This window comes from Meriones unguiculatus, chromosome 4 (genome assembly GCF_030254825.1).
Source record: "Meriones unguiculatus strain TT.TT164.6M chromosome 4, Bangor_MerUng_6.1, whole genome shotgun sequence".
In the NCBI taxonomy this organism is placed as follows: domain Eukaryota; kingdom Metazoa; phylum Chordata; class Mammalia; order Rodentia; family Muridae; genus Meriones; species Meriones unguiculatus.
Window position 1 is genome coordinate 14,382,416 of NC_083352.1, and position 22,341 is coordinate 14,404,756.

The window sequence follows — 22,341 nt, forward strand, 5'->3', positions numbered from 1 at the left end:
AAAGTCTAAGATCACCCCATCTTTTGGAGAACAACAGTTCCACTATTCTCTCGCTCTTTGTTTCCTTGGACTCTATGTAAATGTTCCAAGGCACTTAGAAGGGAAGTGGAGGGTTGATAGAATTTTACTACCATCTGAGCAAGGACCAGTGAAATAGCTGCCATACACAGCCAAAGCTGTTTTTTCTAATAAGTTTTATTCTAAACACAAACATGAAAGATATGAACAGATAGTTTCAGTTTAATAGAGGCGTTAAAGCTAAGAACAGAATTTGTCAGAGTTGTCCCTCAAGAGTATAATCAGGACAGAGTGTATAAAATAAAAAAGATGGTGGACTTTTCTCAGCAATAAGAACTAGATCTTCCACACTTGCCCATTTTAACTAGCGTTTGGTGAACCTTGGTCTTAGCCATACAGATTAGACAGCTCAAGGAAGCTTCCAGACTTTCACTGGAACTTCTTGGCCAGCAAGTCTAACCTTTCTTTCTCTCATGGCTTTTCAGCATTCTTACAGGAGCAAAGAACTTCATCCCTTTCTTCTGTGGAAGTTGCAAGTTTTTCCAGGGATTCTATTATTTCACTTCTCAATTCATCTTCCGATTCTTCAAATTTTCTGAAATAATAAGTAGTCAAAATGAGTGTTTCAATATAAAAGCACTAATAGAAAAACTTTTCATTTTTCATTGCCTGCTTCTATCTGAGTATTATGCAAATTGGATTTTCATCAGATAGCAAACCATTCTATCAGTTTGGCTGGGGGACAGGGGTGTGTGTGAGTGAGTGTGCATAGAGGCAGTTGTCTATATACATGTAGAGGCCAGAGGAGGACATAGGGTGGCCTGCTGTATCACTCCACATTCTTCCTTCAAGACAGTATCTCTCATTCAACTTGGAACTAGGCTCCAACTAAACCAACAATCCTACTGTATCACGGCACTGGTTACACACACAAAGTCATGTCTGTTTTAGGCAGGTGCTAGGCTCCCAACTCAGGTCCTCATGCTTACACCTACGTAGAAAAATGTTTACTGTGTAGCACTTTTCCACTGGGCTGGAGATGCGGCTCGGTTGATAGAATGTTATCTAGCATGTGTGAAGTCTTAGGTTTGACACACAGCCATCACGCTAATCCTAACACACAGGAGGTGAGGGCAGAAGATTCAGAGGTTCAAGATCATCTTTGACGATATAGCATGTTGGAAGCCAGTCTGGGATACCTGAGTCCCTGCCGCAAAAACAAAGACCACTGTTCAGCTAGGAGCAGCCTCACCCCACTTGTGTGTGGTATTTCCTGACTATGGCACAAGGTCGTGTGAACCAGTCATAGTGGCACAGGCCTCTAATCCCAGCACTCAGAAGACTGAGACAGATCGAGTTTAAGACCAGTCCTGTCTACAGAGCAAGTTCCAGGAAAGCCAGGGCTACACCGAGAAACCCTGTCTAGAAAAACAAAAACAAAAGAGGCCATGTGGAGTGACTGGCCCACACCATGTAGGTTTACATAAGGACACACTACGAGGTTCACACAGAGATGAAATCACCTAGCCATGAATTTCCAAGAGCTAGTCCTATTATTAAGCAGTGTGTGGTCTAATTAACCAAAGGAGAAGCCAGATGAAGACAGAGACATGATAAGCCTCCTTGGTAATTCATGGTAACAGATGAACTTGGAGAAAATGTTTCCCCATTCCTAGGAATGCCAGGCAGTGTGGGCCCTCATAAAATGGACTGAGAAAGCAATGGGAGACAATAGAGGTGACAAGGGACCAAGGGACAATAAGCTTGTGCACAGTCTCAGGGAGTCCAGCCCTGGGAGAGGTTTGAGCATGTTTAGAGGCTTGAGAGGAAGCAGGTACAGATGAGGATCCTTTATCCAAAACACCGCTGGTCCTACACACCTCAGATAAGTTCTAAACCTGTAAAATTACAGGGTTTGGGAAGTGATGAGGTCATGAGAGCAGAGCGCTCATGAACAGGACATAGCTTTTATGAAAGGAGCCAGGTGGAGTGTTTTTCCATTGCACTCAGTGAGGCCACAGCTAAATAATGTCTTTGAACCCAGGACTTGGTCCTCACCAGACATCAAATCTGTTAACGCCTTGATCTTGAATCCATCAGACTCTAAAACTAAAGTACATTTCTGTTATTTATAAGTAACCTACTCTAAGGCATTTTGTTATGGCAGCCCAAACATTAAGACCTTTTTACTTTTTTATTATGTGTATGAATTTTATGTGTATGTATGTAGTAAGCATGTGGAAGTCAGAGGACAAACTTTCAAGAGTCATTTCTCTCTCTCCATGCCCCCTTTGCACACACACACACCACATATTACAATGCCAGGAGGTATCTCGGCTCATGCTTATAATCCCAACACTGGAGAGGCTGAGGCAGGAGATTGCAAGTTAAAGGTGAGCCTGAGATGCACAGCAAAACCCTGTCTCTAAAACAAAAACAAAACAAACCCAAGTTCTCAAACATTCTTCAGCTGAGCTGCATACTCCTTGCCCCTCCTGACTAATTATTTTTTAATTAAATAACTTAAAATATAGTCTTCACAACATAATTATATGAACTTCTTCATGGCCTAATTCAGATATTTCTTGTGTTTGCAGTCTCTCATAGTAGATTCTGAGTGGCTGTATTTTGTTTTCTTCTGAGAGAGGGTCTCACCTGGCTAGATGCTATTTTTACATTTCATTTGTGAACTCATCTTCATTTTCCTAAGAAAATATGACCCATTTTAACTCATGGATGTTTTATGTTTACTTCTTCTGAGATCCTAGGAGTAATAACATCCTTTAATATTACTCGTAATGCTGGGTTTCTCAGTGTGGGGGTTTCTGGGCCACCCACACATTGTGATTTAAGTTCCAAATCTGAGCAAACTGAAGTCTGTGCTTATAAATTTCTTGTGGGATTTTTCCTCCAAGTGTGGTTTGAATGAGAACAGCCCCCATAGGCTGACATATTTGAAAGTTTGGTTCCCAGTTGGTGGAACTGTTTGGGAAGGATTAGGAGATGTGACCTTGTTGGGGGAGGTATGTCACTGGGGGTGAGCACTGAAGTTTCAAAAGTCCACACCAAGTCTAGTCTCTCTCTCTCTCCCTCTCTCTCCCTCCCTCTCTCTCTCTCCATTTATTTATCTATCTCTGACTGCTGCCTAGAACTCTCAAGTGTTGGGAGTATAGATATGTATCCTGGTGTGGAACAAGCTTATGATTCAACCCAACAACAACAACAAAAGTTCTGCTGCACATAGACACACATGCATCTCTGCACACACATGCACACAACAGAGACGTGGGGAGAGGGGACAGAGACAAAACAAATCCATTTATAATGTAAAACTCGATCCCCATAGCTAGGTCTCTATGAGCCATCTTCTGTCTCACTTGTCATGACCTACTCACATATCGTCATCATGTGATACTGGATCCAGTTCTTCATCATCCACTACGATGCCAGAGGCTATGTCTGCTTCTCCCTGGTCTTCTTTAGGAAGCTGCAGTTTTACTATCGCTACTGAAAGAAATGAAAAAACTGATCTATATATATCCACAATGTTACAGCGAATGCCATTCATGATGTCACAACACAGTACTGTCAGGGACAGCAACAGTTGTATGTTGTGTTCAGATGTGACATGTCCCCCTACAGGCTCATGTGTTTGAATGCTTGGGCTGCAGCTAATGGTGCCATGTTGGAACCATGGGGAGGTGGTTCCTAGATGGAGCATGTGTGTTGCTGAGCAAAGAGCCTTGAGGTTTGTAGTCCAGCCCTGCTTCCTGTCCCATCTCTGCTTCCTGGTGCGCCGAGACGTGTGCAAGCAGCTGCCACGTGCCCCTGCCACCACAGAGACATCTTCTGCCATGCCTTCCTGACTGTGATGGACAGTGGCTCCTCAGATCACGAGCCAGAAGAGTTCCTTTGTCCCTGCAGTTGCTCGTTGTTGAGTATTTAGTATCAGTGACGAGAAAAGAGATTAATGCTGGCCTAAAAGTATCAGGCAACACGAGAAGATATGAAAAAAGAAGTGTCACAAGGAAGATCAGGCAAGAAGAGACAAAAATGACCCCATTTGGAGCTTACACAAAAATTTTAAGAAAAGCATGAGTAGCACAATGCAAGCTTTGTCAAAACTTAACCATCTTTGTTCTACATTTCTGTAAACCCAGTGTGTTTATGTGCTTTGTGCACAAAGTGATGTGGCCTGAAGCACAAACTAGAAGTACAAACACACCTTCATCATTGGCATGCGTCCTTATATTCTTGTTATCTCAAATATTCTTGCCCTGAGCATGGTGACATCTGCCATGAATCATAGCACTTGGGAAGCAGAGACAGGAGGACAAATGAATTTGAAGCCAGCCTGGGCTATACAGGATCTCTTCTGGTGTCTTAGTAACTTTTCTATTGCTGTGACAAAACCTTAAGGTCATTTGCCTGCTTGGATGTAGTATGGCCCCCTCCTTGAACTACAATGACCCTTTAACAAATTCCTGGCCTCTGTTAAGTATTCAAATGAGACAGTCATAGCTGGGGATTCATAGCTAATATTCAAATCTGAGAAACCTAGATGTTTGTCTTTTTGTGTCTAGGTTTTCTCAATCAGGATGATTGTTTCCAGTTTCATCCACTTAGCTGAAAATTCCTTGGTTTTGTTTTCCTTTTCACATTTTTATATTAGATTTATTTATTTTGTGTGTATGGATGTTTTGTGTGTATCTACATTCACGCAATGTGCATGCCCGGTGCCCATAAAAGTCCGAACAGGACATTGGGTCCCCTGGGACTGGAGTCAGTGGATGGTTGAGAGTCACTATGTGTTTATTGGGCACTGAACCTAGGTCCTCCACAACAGCAAGTGCTCTTAACTGCTGAGCCATCTCTCCAGCCCCAGTTTCATTTTCCTCAACAGCTGGGTAATACCCCATTGTGTGACATGTACACGTTTTCAGCAGATGGGCATCTCAGCTGTTCACATTTCCAGGAAGAGTTTTAATTACTGCTTCTGTCCTGTGGGCTGTTAAAAGTTTGTTTACATTGTTCACTTCAGTTTGATTTCATTTCAGTCAGCATATTAAGAAATTCATCTATTTCTTTTATGTTTGCCAGTTTGGTGGAACATAGATTTTTATACTATGTCATTGTGAGTCTATGGATTTCCTCAGTGTCAGTTATAATGTCTCTGACATTGTTGCTTTTATTAACTTAGGGCTTCTCTCTCTTTCTTTTGGCTAATTCAGGTAAAGATTTGTCAATCTTGATAATCTTTCCAAAGCACCACTCTTTTTTTTTTTTTTTTTTTTTTCTGAGACAGGGTTCCACTGTGTAGCCATGGCTATCCTGTACTGGCTTTATAAACCAGGCTGGCCTCAAACCTCAAACTCTTAAGAAATCTACCTGCCTCTGCCTCCTAAGTGCTGAGATTACAGGTGCACACCACTGTGGCCTGCTATACCAACTCTTTTTTAAATTGATTTTGTGTATACTTTGTTGTTCTGTTTACTAATTTCAACCCTGACTTTTCTTTTCTCTTCCCATCTACTCTTTCTTAGTGTTGTTTTTGCTCTTATTTTTCCAAGACCCTCAGACATGTTCTCAGTTCTCTCTCCAAGCCAAAGGTATGTTTCGTACCTCTCTGCATTTGTAAAGCAGTGACATAATTCCTTGGAGACAGCAGTAACTTTGTTGAAAATAAACTACATACCAGGTTCTTCTTTGCTGGTGGACAATGAGCTACTGCAGGCACTATCTGCTGCCAAAGCACACAGGGTCCCTGGCACATCCCACCACCGTGGCTTCCCGTTTTCTGGACTGCCTTCCATCACAATCACTTGACCATCTGAAAAGATTGCTGCATTAGTGAAAGTAAAGATGCTTCTTTGTCTCAGTTTTTATAACACCACACACACAGAAGGTCAGAGCCGTGGATGTAACCACTTTCCTCGTTTTGTTCATATAGAAATATATATATATATATATATAAACTCTACTGCCTTTTATTGCATGTTAATGAGAAGAGTCATATTTGCTGTGTAAGCTGTGATGAATTTCCGTGTCTTACTCTGTAAGTCGAGCGTGCCCTCAGATGTCCTACTGAGTTATAAGTCAGCTCCTACACTAACAGTGATACACACTCATCCCTTGGCATCCAGGGGAGAGCCGTTACAGGACACCCAGTGACATAGAGACCTGTCCATGTGGGTTGGAGAGATGGCTCAGCAGCTGAAAGCACTTGCTGCTCTTGCAAAGGATCTAAGTTTAGTTCCCACACGGTGGCTCTCAAGGACTTGTAACCCCAGATTCAGGGAGATTCTAGGCCTATGGCCTCCAGAGGCCTCCTCGAGTGTGTATTCATCCACACATAAATTCAAGCATACATAACTAAAAATGGTAAAATTCTGAGTACCGTTAAGTCATTTGTATGAAATATGCACTATTTGCATAAACCTATGCACATCTTCCCACGTGCTTTTCATTGAGGTGGGGATGAAACAGTGTCTCACGTAGCTCATGCTGGCTTTGACCTGTCTAGGTAGCTGAGGATGGTCTTGAACTCCTGATCTTCCTGGTCTCCATCTCTACCTTCCAAATGTTGGCATTACTGCATGTGCCACCATGTCTAGTTTACATTATACTTAATCTGTAAGATTTATTTAATTTTTAGTAATTATGTATGTTTGTATGTGTGTGTGTGAGAGAGAGAGCATGAGATAGAGTGGGTATGTGTATGTAGTTACTTGAAGAGGCCAGAAGTTGTTGAGTTTCCTATAAGTAGAGCTCTATGGGGTTATAAGCTAACATATCTGGGTGCTGGGAACTGAATTGAGGCCTCTACAACAAGAGCAGTACATACTCTTGACTGCTGAGCCATCTCTCCAGCCTATTCCATAAGTTTTCCATCAACACTACATGACATATGCAGCCCAGCGTGATGCAAATGGCACATAACTCACTGTTATACTGTGCTGCTTACGGAATGACAAGAAAACGTCTGTATGTGGTCAGCATAGACGAAAGCTTCTTTCTGATTATTTTCCACTCATGATGAATTGAATCCAAGGACATGGCTGGCTGTCCACTCAACTTACAGCACAGTTTTAAATTTAACCCTTTCTCGGGGCTGAGTGCTGAAGACAAAGGGAGTACAAGGGCTTGGGAAATGACTCAGTGGGTAAAAACTGCTTGTTGCATATGAATGATCATCTGGGTTTGCTGGGGCTTGAACCCAGGACCTTGCACATGCTAGGTAAGCCCTTGACAGCAATGCTGCTTACCTATCCTTAAGACTAATTTTATTGGTGAGGAGGGAAACCACCAATGAAATTACAAGGCCATAATTAAGCTGGTGTCGGGAACTAAGTCCAGTGGATGCCCCTCCTGTTCCCCATCTCTCTTAAGGAAAGATGGCAGCTGTAATTTTCTTCCTTCACTCTTGTATGACCAGAGTTATCACCTATTAAGATAACTAGCAGACAAGTCTCAACAATGCTCATGATGCCAAAACAATGTCTTTGTAAAATGCTTGGAGACTGAGAAGTGGCAACTGTTCCAATAGAGTGTGTGCTGGCCACACAGCTATGCCATGCCCTGGTCTTCACTTGCTGCTGGTGGACAATGGACTAAAGACTCACCGTCAGGCATGGTGGGGCAGGTGGAGGTGACATCTGCTGTTGCCATTATCTGCAGCAGAGTCTGAGGTGCTCTGGCATCCCACTGCCTCCTGCTTTCCACGGCAACGATATCCTGAAACAAGCCCTCTAGGCGTAAGAAAAGAACCCATTAGTTCTATAGCAGCCAGAGCACAACAACAGCACTGAACAGTTCTTACCAACTGTCCCAGTTTGCTTTCTATTCTTGTGACAAACACCATGGTCAAAAGGAACTTTTGGAGAAAAGGGTCTATTTCATCTTACAGTACACAGTTCTTCAGGAAGGAAGCCAGGGAAGGCACTCCAGGCAGGAACTGAGGCAGAGGCTGTGGAAGAGGGCTGCTTACTGGCCTGCTCGCATGCTCGCATTGAGCTACCTTTTTTATACCTCCCAGGACCACCTGCCCAGGAATGTCACAGCCCATAATGAAGGGGCTCTCCCACATCAATCAAGAAAATGCCACACTGACTTGCATACAGGCCAACCTGGCAGAGGCCCCTACTTTATTGAAACTCCCTCTCCCCCAGATGACTGTAGTTTATGTCATGTTGGTAGAAGACCAGCTAGCACAGAGACCCAAGAGTAGGATGTCTAAGCCACAGGAACCACCTGGGCTTCTAACAGATCCAACATGGAAGGATGAAACTGTAGACAGCTTTAACTAACTGCTCTCTCTCCTCCCAACGTGCCCCCTTTCTTTGTCCCAGACTGGCTTGGACCTCAGGGCAAGCTTATCTTGCTGCCATGTGCTAGAACAGCAAGGAAGAGCCACTATGCGCAGAGCCTAAGAGCTGGGATGATAGGTATGCATTACCACACCAGGCCATGTCAGCGTCTTCCTTTAATCACTTTCAAATTACATTTCGAGGCAGGCTTTCACTGCACCTGGAGCTCATAGATTTTAATAGGCGGGCTGGCCAACAGCTTTCAGGCATCCTCTTGTCTCTACATACCTACTGGCACCGGGGTTACAGGCCAGGTTTCCAGGCCTGGCGTTTTATGTAGGTGCTGGGCATCTCAAGACTCCATCTTTATGTTTGGGCAGCAGGCACTCTATAGCCTGAGCCATTGTCTCAAGGACCTAGTGCCCTTTGATCAAAAACCATTACCTACACAGGAAAGCTCAGGCTTCATGAGCATTCCAAGCCCTGAAGGAATGGGGACATCCCCATCTTCCCAGCCAGGTCTTATCCCAGCTGTGATGAGCATACTGGGCTCAGAACATGTCCATGTCTGCCCCTGCTTTTCTTTAATCGTGATACTTCAGGGCTGTGATCAGGTTTCTTTTGCCTTTGCACTCTCTACCACTGGCCACGCACGGGAGACACACAAGTAAGATGCTCAGTGAATCGAGTAGCAACGTTTCCAGGTGAAAATCAAGCAGACTATTGTAGAAAAGGGGAAACTGAGGCAGGCCACGTATGCAAATGTTTGCACAGCTAACTGGGGAGGCGAGTATTCTTGCAGTGGTGTGGATCTCAGTAGAGACCAAAGGTGAGAAGGGTGAGTCATCACAGGATCATACAGGGCTCAAAGTGAAGCTATGAGGAACGGACTTTAACCCACCAGAATTATCAAAAGATACAAGCGGAGTAACAATATAATACCACTAACCATGCAAGCAATTACAGAGAATAAAGCATATTAATTACATGGTAGTGTACACATATAATTCTAGTTCAAAGTCAGCTGCTATATAATGAGACCATCTCAAACAAACTAACAAGAAAAGCATGTCTGGTGGCACAGGCAGGGTTTGCCTGGGCTGTCTGTAGAGCAAGTTCAGGATCAGCTCAGACAATATAGTGAGATCTTGCCTTAAAATAAAAAAACATAAAAAGAGGAGTTGCTTGGTATGATCAAACAAACCAACCTGCTATTTACAGTCCTTTAGTACTAAAAAAAAAAAAAAAAAAAAAAAAAAAAAAAAAAAAAAAAAGGAAAAAAAAAATCAAGGGAAGGTCCCGGCAGTTCAGGCTGCTTACAGTCCCTTCACAGACAAGAGTTCAGTTGCCAGCACCCATATCAGACAGCTCACAGCCTCCTGCAATTCCAGTTCCAGGGGACTGGAACTACCACCTATGACCTCCACCAGCACCTTCCTTCATGTGAGTGGTGAAGACAAACCCGTGCAGACACACACTTAGAAAAGCCAACCAACCTTCTCTTTAATTAAGAGAAGACCATTTATTAAGCACCTATCATTTAGGCAGGTACTTTGTGCATATCATACATCCTTCCTGGTGGCTACAGCAACCCTGTGTGGCTATTGCTGCTACTATTCCCCATGCCTCAGAGAGGTCAAGGAGCTTCAGAATATGAAAGAAACTTTCAAAAGCAGAAATGTTCCACGACCAGAAACCCCAGTGCCAGCTAGGATTTAAACTACCGCTGGCTCCAGACCCCTGAGTTTTTCAAGTTTCCTATGTCAACGCAGTGCTCAAGGGTGACAGAGCCCTACCTGGTGGAAGGCACGGAGGCAAAGGGAAAGTTCAGAGGCATCCCTGAGGAGAAACTGCCTGGGTGTGGAGGAGGAACCATCACCCTGGCAATGGCCTTGACCTAAAGCAAAGGTCTCTGGGACGGAGGAAGACACACACTGAGGTTAAGGCACTTGTCACGCCTGCCCAGGAGCTGTCCAGCAGGTGATGAGGCAGACCCCTAAGCGTGGCACTCCTAGAGGTGCTGAAATTGACAGGGTAGACCTTCCCTGTGTGTGGAGCATGAGGGAACACTGGATGAAGCCACAAGCCCAGTGGAGAGAGTTGGGGATGGATGGCAAATAAAAAGCTCCTTCTTCCTCCACATCTTTCAAGCAACAGGTACCTGCTTCTGGGCCACAGAGCTCATCAAAGGCTCTGTCTGTGTAATCTTCATGCTCCTTCCCGCATCCATACTTCTGAAACTTCATGCCATCTTCAAAGCTTAACGTATCCTTTAGTGAATCCATTGCCTAAAGAAATTTCACAAGTTTTCAGGAAAAAGAAGCCATGTTGAAAGTTTAGTGCATTAATTTTGTGTGTGTTCCCAAATTTAATTTTCAAGTTACATGATGAGTGTTTTATGTATGTGTGTATGCATATTATACGTTTGTGTGATACAAATCCATATAGTTTTAAGGGTGAAACTGTTTTGACTGAGACAGAAACAGCGAGGTTTTCATTTCTTCTTGCAAAAGGCGGCCAGCACTGATGACAGACGACTTCAGTTTTACCCAGGCGTTCTACGTCAGAATCACACTAGTCAGTTCAGGGGCTTCTTATCCAAGCCCTGCTTTCAGTGTCCAACATAATATTCCTCCTCTTCTTTTTTAAGAATGTATTTACTTTTGTTTTATGTGTATAAGCACCTCGTCTACATGTATGTCTGTGTATCACTTATGTGTCTGGTGCAGACGGTGATGGAGCCCCTGGAAGTGGTATCACAGATGATCGTGGGATGCTGTGTACACTGGGAATCTAATTCTCCAGGTTCTCTGGAAGAGCAACCATTGTTCTTAACCACCGAGCCACCTCTCCAGCTTCCTTCTTTTTCTTCTTAAGCTGGGGCCTCACTGTTGTTCACAGTGTTCTAGAACCCCTGGACTCCCACAATCACCCTGCTCAGCCTTCCCAGTAACTGACACCATAGGCGCCAATCACGCCCAACTTTACAGGTGCTCCTCATACTCCATCACCAATACTAAGATGGTCACTTTGGTTTCAAGCATAAAAAGCATAGACTAAGAAAGAAGGAACACACCAGCAGCTAAAGTTGTCTGGCGCCTCTTTTCTCATGCCAGCACCTCAGATCATGGAAGCCACGGGATATGCCCCTCCCCAGACCTATTCTGCTCAGATTCCACCAGTCTGGGATATCAGAGGCCAAATGGTTGAGTAAACATTAATTCCCACCATGGTAACTGGGTCACAGTGTAGCAAAATGTTTATAAAAATACAAACAATGGCCTAAAATTTGGGAGACTGGACTCTGAGTGTTTGCATCTTAGCGTGCTCGGCCATCGACCTGCAGTACCAGCACCAAAGGATGATAGAGAACATGAGAGAGCTCAGAGAATAGCTCAGTGGCAGAATATATATAAGAATATGAGAGCATATATGGTCTAACCTCTAGCAACACACGCAATGAATGCCAGGCATATCTATTCATATTTCACTTTTAGTAGTCTAAACGATGGGTTTAGAGGAGATATAAATAGAAAAAAGAAATCATTAATTGATTAACACTGATACTTGTCACAAGTTCTGATGAAAGGTGAAATTTTAAAAGGTGCTAAAATCAAGTAATAAAATGGGAATCTGGGTTTTTCTGCACATGAGATTTACCCACAGGCAGCTGAAAAGTTATTAGAGCTAATTGAGACCTAAAATAAACACATTCAGTTTGCTTGCTGGTTGCTGATTTTTTTTAAGTCAGCATATTAACTGATGACATGTTTATTGTTGCTGGAAATAATAAAAAAGGTAACGTTGTCTGGAAAATAACTCATTTCAGGATATTTCCATTACAGCCTGTGCTACAATTTCACGAACCTGAAGACAGACTCACTTTGTCATAGCTGATCGTGGCAGCATGTACCTAACAACATACCTTGTTCTCTTGAATGGTGTCTTCTTCAGAAATATCTAGGCTAATTTCAAACTTTATTCCTCTCTACAATAAGCAAGAAAAAAATCTCAGCAGTTTAATAAAACCTTCAAATTATAACCCCAGAGGTCAATTCATGTTGACACCACATATGCTTAAGACCATTAGTACAGCGCCAGAAAGTAGAACTATTTTATAAGATAGTGGGAGACCTTAACATTATGTCTCTGTTTTTGGATTTACTCTTTCATGCTCTGAAGCCATTTGTTTCCAGTCTCTCTCAATATTCTGAAAGTTTAGAGAAAAACATTATTCTGTCACCTTGTACCAATTATATATTCACAATGTCTAAATTTACATGGCCGTATATTTCTATAATGATTTCTACAAGGAATTTGATGATTCATTTTAGAATAAAAACATTTACTTTTGCCAAGAAAAGCTTAATTCACTAAAAAGTTAGGTACGGTGTCCATCAAGTTGAAAGAGTCATGTATTTAACACTGTTAACATTAACATTTTAATGAGCAAAAATTCTATAATGTGACAAAATGCTCATTGCTCCCATGCAGTTTAGCCCAATTTAATTAAAGAATATGATTTTCTTTTGCAGTACTAGGGATAAAACCAGGGATTCATACATGTTAGGTGAGGGCTTTACCACCAAGCCACATCTCAGCCTCAGAGAGTAATTTTGACAACAGGATGTGTGTATGTGTGTATGTCAAGGTAGGTCCTGGTGGAAGCCTAGAGGTTGGTCACCACCTAGAGGGGTGACCAGACTAGACTGTGGCCCTGGATGTGGGACCAGGATTAGAACTGGTGGGTTATGGAGGGTGTGTGGAGGGGAGGGGGTCAGGCTAGGCCCAGGGAAGGTGACAGATCTGGCTGGTTGGGGTATTAGAGTACTACAAATTCTTACTGAGCCATCCTGCCTTCTGGGATCCACATCCCTACACGATGAAGAACACAACAGATGTTTCCAAAAAGGACCCACTGGCATAAAGCTTACACTATCCTGGAGTAGGCTAGGTAACACATGAGTTTACAAATTTATGACATGATTTCAAGCAAGCCTTACATGAATAGAGAACATAAAATAGAAGAGCTGGCAAGATGGCTCAGCAAATAAAAGCCCTTGCCTTGAAAACTTGGTGACCTAGGGCCCACAGAAGGAAATAATCAACTCCCAAAAGGTGTCCTCTGACCCCCACATATGTCCTGTAGATCATGCACACATGTATGAATTTAGATACATACTGGCATTTGATTTTGAGGTTGGACATTGGGCCTTAACATATGAAGATCCAAGAAAAATCTTTTCCATGCAGTGGGACCGGCAGGGCAAAGTGCCCACCAGGATGGCCGTGTAATCCTCAGGTCTCTAACTGAGCTTGTCCAGGACGGAACTGTGCATTGTTCCTGTCCCTCACCAAAACTGGCCTTCCAGACTTTAGCTCCCAGTCGAGAGAAAGAGAATACCACGGGCCATATTCCCTCATCTACCTAAAACAGCCACAGCCACATCCAGCATGACACATGAACAGGAACCAGTGAAATGAAGCCAGGACTAGCCTTGCCTACGCTCCTGGCGGCTTGCTGGGCTGGGAGACTGCTGTGTTGACAAGGCAAGGCTGAGAACACGGGGTTACCAAGGTTGCTGGAGTTTGAAGGATCGAGTCCCAGTGAGGAGACAGCTGATACAAGCGCTCATACGAGGCTCCTGGGAACATAACGCCCACTCCGCTAACAAATGTAGCAGTTTCTTCAAAAATTAAATATGGCTGGGACTTGATTTTTCCAGCTGGGAGATGGCTCAGCATGTAAAATCACTTGCTGCCTATGCAAGAGGCTCCGCACTGCAACTCCCTGTACTCATGTAAAAGTCTGGGCGTGGCTAGGTGTGCCGGTAACCCTGTGGACCCCAGTAAGGAAAAAGGGAGACAGTACCCTGGCACACATGAGGACCACACTTGCCTGTGATGGCCCCAGCCGTTTGCAAGCTGGAAACCATCTAAATAGCCATCTATTGTTGAGTTGACGACGAATCCTGAAATATTTATACAGTGGAATACGCTCCGCAGTGACGAGGGGTGATAAACTATATGAGCAGTACAGGTGAAATGCAACGCTTCTTCCTGCTGCATGGAAGAAGCCCGCTGAAAGGGGAGCACCAAGGATGATGGCATTTACATGATATGCTCATAGCTACAAAATGCAAAGTAACCCACTGTGACAGAAAGGGCATGAGCGATGGCCTAGGGATGGTGTGTAGTGGGGGGTGACTGGGAGAAACAGAAGACAGGAATTGACCACAGAGCATGCGAGCTTTTGAAAAGTTCCCCGCATGACTGAGCGGCTCAGCCGGAGCTCACAAACCTCCAGCCATAGCCATCTCTACCTGCATGCAGGCTTCTTCCTCCGGTGCATCAGGGTGGCAGGGCAGGTCACTCCTCTTCACCAAATAGGTTTTCTGACTGAGGTCTGCATGCTTCTTTAACACAGATCACACACAGTGAGGTTGGCTGCTTACCATCTGCCCCTCTCTGACAGCATGAAGAGCTGGTCACAGACACCTCAAAGCCTCTTCATTCCTCCCTCGCCTTGAGATTGACTTAGTTTTCACCAAATCCTTCTTTCACAGACTCTCTAGAAACACCTGCTCCCCATTACTGGCTAGCACAAGATCCGGAGTTTGATCCCCAGGACACAAAAATAAAAGAAAGGCAGGGAGAAAGGAAGGAAGAAGGACACTTGTTCAGCTTTTCTGGACGCAGGCTTCCCGCAGACCACCACATAAAGCTGATGGTGGCTCAAGGTGCTCCAGTACGAATGGAGCTTTGCTCTGGAGAGACCCAGCCCTGACATCCAGCACAGGCTCATTTAGAGCAGGCCGCTTAGCTCTGATCTTCTAAAGAGAAGGCAATCTGCGGCAGGTCTAGAAACTGGAGAGATAGAAGGATGTGTTTCCAGGGTGGTACTATTATGGGTTTTCCAAGAATGAAAGAAGTACATCCTGAGAAATGTACGCACCACAGCATGTAGTTATAAAGACTAAGACAGCAACGACGTCAGACAATAGAGTCCTGTGAGTCCACCATTTTATATGTGGTTTGTCTCTAATGGAAATATTCTTAGAGGAGGAAGAAAGACAAATATACACACTTTGCCTCATATGTAGCTAGAGACTTATAGCAGGAGAGAGACCATCTGGGGCAGAAAAGGGCCACAAGCAAACCCATTATGTCCTCTGGTAACTTAAAAACCATTACTAATATAATATCATCCAAAAAAGGAAAGTGATGCTGTTCCTGTCAGGAGACTGTGTGCAAATGTGCATGTGTCTCGGTGTGTTTGTGTGTGCATGTGTCCATACATGTGTGTGTGAACACATGCATGTGTGTGTACATGGGGGGTATGTGGAAGTGCATGTGTCTGTGTGTCCATGTCCGTGCCCATGTGTGTGTGTGTACATGGGGGGTATGTGGAAGTGCATGTGTCTGTGTGTCCATGTCCGTGCCCATGTGTGTGTCTGTGTGTGTGTGTGTTGTATTGCACACTGGGCCTTGGGTAGGCTAAGCACAAACTCCTATTATCAAGATCATTGCTTTTAACATCTGGTATTTTGTCACCTCTAAACTGATAGAACAAGGTTGGCTATAGTAAGGTGAATTTACCTTCAGCTCTCTCCCCATCTTCTTTTTAATTTCCTTCATGTCGCTGTGGTACTGTTGGCGAATTTCCTCGAGCTGTTTCCAATATTCCTGGAAAGCAGAGCCAATTTAAAACTTGAAAATAACTTCTGCGTAGCCCACAGTTTTGGAAACATAAGTAAGCATTACAAAATAGGCAGCTTCTAAGTGTACCCACATGCTCGTGCTGCTGTGGTAGTTCATGCCGGTGCGGCGCCCCAGGAAGGACTCACCGGTGTGGAGCAGAGATCTTTGTTTCCTACAATTCCAAATCACATGCCCCTACCTGCGTGCTCCATTTTTGCAGTAGTTTAACGTGTTGCCCCTCAAAAGATATTTCAAAGCTGGGGTTCACACCTTCGGTCTCAACTACATGGAAGGGGAAAACGGGGAAATCACTTGCGTTCAAGACTATTCTGGGTAACACGTAGACTCTCACTCATCATCTTCCTCCTCCTCCTCCTCATCATCATCATCACCATTGCAACTCTACCCTGAAGTGTAACCACACAGGGCCTCAGGGCCATCCCTATGACTTTATTTGGTCATAGGGTCTTTGCAAATGTATTTAGCTAAAATGAAGTCATCCTGGAGTAGAGTGAGCCCTCCATCAATCTGAGTAGACTCCTTTGGAGAAAATGAGCACAGTCCACTCCCATCCACGGGGGACTTGGCTGCTTGGTATGGACCCAGGGTCCATCTACTTCTTGGAAACAGCTTTCAGCCTTCCTTCTACCATCTCCAGTCCTCTGTGGCCCTGCCTCCTCACAGACCCTCTCCAGAAACTTCATCCTCCTTCCTATGCTCCATCAGTCTCTCCAGACTCACCCTGAGTCCTGCAGCCACTGCCCACAGAAGCCCCTCCCCCCAGAGCATCTCCACCCACTTGGAACTCAGCCTCTTGGTGCAAACCCAGGATTCTTCCCTTGTTCTCTCCAACAGCTTCTCTCAATCTTTTCTTCTAGCCCATCTCTGCTCCTTTGTGGCTCCCTACTGACATGCAGAACGGCCCTCTCCCAGAGACCCCCACGGCCGGCTACCATGCTTGCCTAGGACTCAGACTGGAAAACAGTAACCAAGGAACTGAGCACCTACCCAATAAAGACCAAAGCAGAAATTCACACCAAAAAGCACCTCAAACATCATAACTCCAGACGACTCGATTCCAGCACAGACATGCACACATGAACAACCAACACAGCATGCCAGGTCGAGAAACCAGCAGCCCTACTGTGTGCAGGCTTCTAAGCTCGGGTGCATGACTGCCCGCGCTGGTGCTCACGTCGGCCTCCAAAATTAGGATGAGCTATTACTGCTGTTTTAAGTTTGTATTTCATTACAACAGTCCTAGAAGAATTAATAAAAATCGCCCTGAATTAATGATAGACAGTCACTTTATCAAACGCTTGTGAGCTCAGCTCTGTGTCCATAGGGATGCGGGGAGCAATGGTGGCATGGGGTAAGAAAGGCTGCCCTGTGAAGGAGCATGGCATATGCACAGTGGCAGAGAAAACTGGACATTTTAAAACCTGGTCCTTCATTTTATTCTTCCTACACCGCAGTTCCTGGAATTTAGTCTCCTTTCCAAGGATTTGTAGCTTTTCTCTCTCACTGGGATGTAGCTCAGCAGAAGATGGACGGAGACCCTGTTTATTAAATGAAAACATTTAAAAGACATACTTGAATATTCTGGCGTAACCTGGGCTATTTACTAAAGACAAGAAGTAGATCATCAAGCAATCTGCGTGGGAGATTTTACGGTGAGTAGCAGAATTTCTTAATTGAAACACTGAAGCTTAAAACAGCATTTTAAAATGGAGCCATCGGTGTTGTCCATAAGCAGCGGTTATGCTCTGCTACCATCTGTGTCCATTGGCTGGGCTGACCAGTTGGAGCTGTAGTTTAAGTTCTGCTACAGGTTTATCATCCCCAGGGTGTGATAGAGAGACTTAAGAACTGTAGCCCCCACCCAGAAGGCTGAGGCAGGAGGATCAGCAAGAGCTTGAGGTCAGCTTGCTATAAACATAAGGAGTTCCAGGCCAGTCCTGAGCTAAAAAGTGACATTCTGTCTATAAATAAAAAGTAAAGAAAGTGGTGGATGGCCTTGAATTTATAGCAGAATGAATTTGGACCCATAAATGTTTGAGAATAGAGAAGCTATCATCGAACTCCTGAGCACTCCTGTAGCTGGAGTCTTACTCACCAATTGTCTTTCCACTTTTAACTTATATTGCTGAGCTTCAAATTTCCTCTGAAGGAATGCAGCAGACCTGAGAAAACAAGATAATCCACTTAAACATAATCCCCACTCCCACTCTCTCTTTTCTATCATCCATCTTTCTTTCTTTCTTTCTTTCTTTCTTTCTTTCTTTCTTTCTTTCTTTCCTTTTCCTTTCTTTCTTTTTTTCCTTTCTTTCTTTCTTTCTTTTCTTTCTTTCCTTTCTTTCTTTCTTTCTTTCTTTCTTTCCTTCCTCCCTCCCTCCCTCCCTCCCTCCCTCCCTTCTTTCCTTCCTTCCTTCCTTCCTTCCTTCCTTCCTTCCTTCCTTCCTTCCTTCCTTCCTTCTTTGTATGGCCCTGGGGATTAGCACATTCTCTACTGCTCAGCTCCAATATTCCCAGCCCTTGAGTAAACATTTTCACTAGTCATTTCAGGCACCAGTTTGATTGGGTGGATTGTCACCTTAGTCATACAATTCATAATTCATCTGTAGTTTGAGGTTCAAAGTTAACAGAATGCAACTTCAGGAAAGAAAAGAGCCGGGCCCTGACACTAATAATGACGCTCTGCTATGCTTGCAGACAGGAGCCTAACTTGATCGTCACCTGGGAGGCTCCAGCCAGCAGTGGATGGAGACAGATGCTGGGGACTTGCAGCCAAGCATGAGGTGGAGCTCCGGGGGTCCCATGGAAGTGTTGGGGAAAGGATGGAAGGACCTGGAGGGGACAGGAACCTCACAAGAAGACCTACAGAGATGAATGCCCGAGTCCCATGGGGGCTAACAGAGACTGAGACATCAGCTAAGGAGCATGCATGGTCTGGACCTAGGCCACCTACACATAGGTGGCTGATGGGCAGCTTAGTCTTCATATGGGGAGCCTGGTGAGTGGAGGGGGTGGGGGCTTTTTCTAACCTGGACTCTATTGCCTGCTTTCGATCACTTCCCCCTGGCAGGGCTGCCTTGCCTGGCCTCAGGGGATGAGGATATGCTCTGTCCTAATGTGACCTAATGAACTAGGGAGGGTTGATCCGGGGGAGTAAGGAGAGGGGAAGGGGGAAGGAGGGAAGGGAGAAACTGGGAGGAGAAATGGAGGGGACATCCTTGGGATATAAAGTAAATAAACTGAAATAAATATTTTTTTAAAGAATTTAGTCTTAATGGCTAGTCCTTTTTTTAAAATTACAGAATAAACTTTACTCCATGAGTGTACAATAACTCAGGGTCGATCTCTGACTATTGTCCTGCTCTATCCTTTCCTGGCGCTCTCGTCCCTTCTTCACATCAGCGAAAAGCAAGCTCTGATTTAGCCACTTGGAACATCTCTACCAGCATGTCACATTCTAACGAGAAGAAAGGAGCTGAGTTCCCCAGTCACTTCTGAGCCAGAACCCCCATCTGTCCCCACGTGACCAGCTGATTTCTAGCCCGTTGAAACACTTGTATATTCTAACTATCCACATTCATATCACCAAACTCACAGTGTGATAAACATGTGACAAATGCTTTTTTTCTTTCCTTTTTTACAGCACACAGTTAGTGTGCTGAAGCAAAGCATATCTCACACAGTGGAAACCCAGTCGCACTTAATGAATCAAATTATGATATGGTGCTTCTCTTTCTGGTTCTTCTATGCTAAAGATTGAGCCAGGGCCTCTTCATGTTGTTCACCACTGAGCAACCCCAGCAACCCCAAGGAGTTTGACCACTTTTTTTTTTTTTGGACAGAATATGACAAACTAGCTTTGGGCTTCTCTTTTTGGGGGACAGACAGAGCTTAGGTAAGCCTATCACTTGTGAACCTTTTCCCCTCAGCTTCCCAACTGCTGCAATCACACATGTGGTGAAGCCCTGCTAAGAATTAAATTTCAGGTTTTAAAGCTACACTCCCAGCAACCCTTAGATGCTCTTTGGTTACATGGTTACATGATTATTCTTACCATGGACTGCCTCCCCAGCAAGCTGTGAGGCCAGCAGCAGCGTTCTGCATGTGAAAATGGGACTGAATTCTTCTTGAGTGGACCTAAATCAAATATATGTGTCAAGAACTTACCATCCAAAATCTCTACCAAAATCTAGAGTCACCCCCAAACCTACCTCAGGAGATAAGTATCGGGCAACAAGAGTTTCTAAAAAGGGCCTTTTCAAAAGGGAATTAATAGATGGTCGATCCCGAGGAGACACTTTAAAGAGCTGAGGTACCAAAGACTGTAGGTCAAGAGAGAAGTGGGGTGATATGGGAGCGACACGTGCCTGACAAATCTTCAGAACCAGATGGTGTAAGTTGTTACTCTCAAACTGAAAGGACAAGGTTAATGATAACACATCAGAGACAAGCTAAGTACTGGTAGTTAACATAATAAATACATCAGGAAATAAAAGCTGCCTGACTATCATCTATCTATCCATTATATTTATCAACTATCTATCTATCTATCTATTGATCATCTAGCTATCATCTATGTATCTACGTATCATCTATGCATCTATCATCTCTCTATGTATCTATCATCTGTATATCTATCATATATATATATATATATATATATATCATCTATCCATGTATCATCTATCTAGCATCTATCGGCCCACCTATCCTCTATCTACCCATCTTCTATCTGCCTGTCTGCCTTGTGCTTGGCATTGGCACAGGGCCTTGCTCTTGCAAGGCAGATGCTCTACCCTTGAGCTACACCCACAGCCCATAAGCATTTCTAAGCTGCAGTAGGAAGCATTATGGTCTGCTGTGATAGTGATCTTATCATCACTATCAGTCATAAGCAGATGCTTCAGGCAGCTACTCTAAGAGATTCTGTGTTACTTAAAGCTACTTTTATACTTTTAATAATTTCATTTTGGTTTTGGTTTTGGTTTTGGTCTTGGTCTTGAATCCAGGGCCCTGCATTTGTACAGTGTGTGTTCTACCTATGAACTGGAAGGCACAGGAAGTTATAAACAGAAAAATATGTATAATTTCACAGCCTACGGGCATATTTTCTTATACTCTTTTTAAGAATGTTTATCTTACAGAGATATTCATGCTGATATGACATTTTACCTTTTGATTGTTCAAATGCTGTAACATAAATATTTACTCATAAGCTCACCCACAATAAAGTCTTCTATTATATGAAAGTACCACTTACTTAATATTCATGATAATGTTGAATGCTCTAGTGTGGCAGTAATGTGCAGGTTTTGTTCAGACAGGAGCTAGGTGGCCTTTGACATTAGCAACAGTGATAATGAGGACAGCTGCATGGGCAAGAGTTGACAAGCCATGGAAAGTCCGGTCTACAGTATTGGCTTTGTCTGAAGTCTCTGGGACCCGACGTTTGCAGAGAAACTCCACTCCTGCCTAAATGTTAAGAGTGGCTCTCTTTTTTCAGATTTTCCAACTTATTGAAGTACAGATTTTTTTTTTTCAATGCAGTTTATTCAGGAACCTTGAACAATCATCTGACCCTGGGGAAAGCCAGCCCACAGCTTAAATAGCCTCTGGGTAGCCAACCCAGGCGTGCCACGTGGGCAATGCAGATAGGTCCACATACATGGAAGCAGGCCAGATCCTCAGCCTTAGCCAAATGTGGAATTGTTCGTGACAGAGAGCACTCACCATCGGGAAGGTGGAAGGCGGAAACCAGCTCCATCTTTAAGGCACAGCATTCCGCAGCTCTCTACAGTTCCCCCTTTTTGTTTTAGACGCGTCAGGCAAGAGTAGAGGTCTGATCTCTGATATTAGAAATAAATTGGGACTTTGTACCGATGTTCATTTGGGTGTCATCCACCCAAAGAGCATCAGACCCGTCCGATACCTTTTTCTCAGAGGCGGGACCTGGGGTATCAACCCGCATGCAATCAGACATGCTCTTCTCTGGGTCCAAAGCGGCTGACCCTGAGTGCAGTGCTTAGCCTCGCATCCTGAGCGTATCATTTTAGCTTTTTATGGTATCCAACCATGCTTGGGGAGACTGTCCTGCTTCAATGGCTGTAAAGGCCTGAATGATCATGGCTGCATCACACTGTTGTGAGACTCTAATCTTGCATATATACCACAGGCAAACCAAGGAGACCAACACCAGAAGGCCTGCTAACACTCCCATGCCCGCCCATTCCTTCAGATGATTCATGGCTGCAGCAATCCATGATGATAATCCTGTGGCTAGTCCTGCTCTTTGTCTAAGACA

At 44.1% G+C, this 22,341-nt stretch overlaps 1 protein-coding gene across 1 annotated transcript in view; it reads right to left on the reverse strand.

The window, feature by feature from the left end:
* Positions 1–244: 244 nt before the first annotated feature.
* Positions 245–22,341, reverse strand: part of Nek5 (NIMA related kinase 5) — a 41,677-nt gene continuing 19,580 nt past the window's right edge. The window contains exons 8-19 of the mRNA XM_060381449.1: positions 20,252–20,452; positions 20,095–20,177; positions 18,142–18,208; positions 17,468–17,584; positions 15,924–16,010; positions 14,648–14,740; positions 12,250–12,312; positions 10,486–10,612; positions 7,641–7,766; positions 5,714–5,848; positions 3,414–3,525; positions 245–613 (exon numbers count right to left, since the gene is read on the reverse strand). Of these exons, the coding sequence (XP_060237432.1) occupies positions 490–613; positions 3,414–3,525; positions 5,714–5,848; positions 7,641–7,766; positions 10,486–10,612; positions 12,250–12,312; positions 14,648–14,740; positions 15,924–16,010; positions 17,468–17,584; positions 18,142–18,208; positions 20,095–20,177; positions 20,252–20,452 (1,335 nt within the window). The 3' untranslated portion in view covers positions 245–489. The remainder of the gene's footprint in view (positions 614–3,413; positions 3,526–5,713; positions 5,849–7,640; positions 7,767–10,485; positions 10,613–12,249; positions 12,313–14,647; positions 14,741–15,923; positions 16,011–17,467; positions 17,585–18,141; positions 18,209–20,094; positions 20,178–20,251; positions 20,453–22,341) is intronic.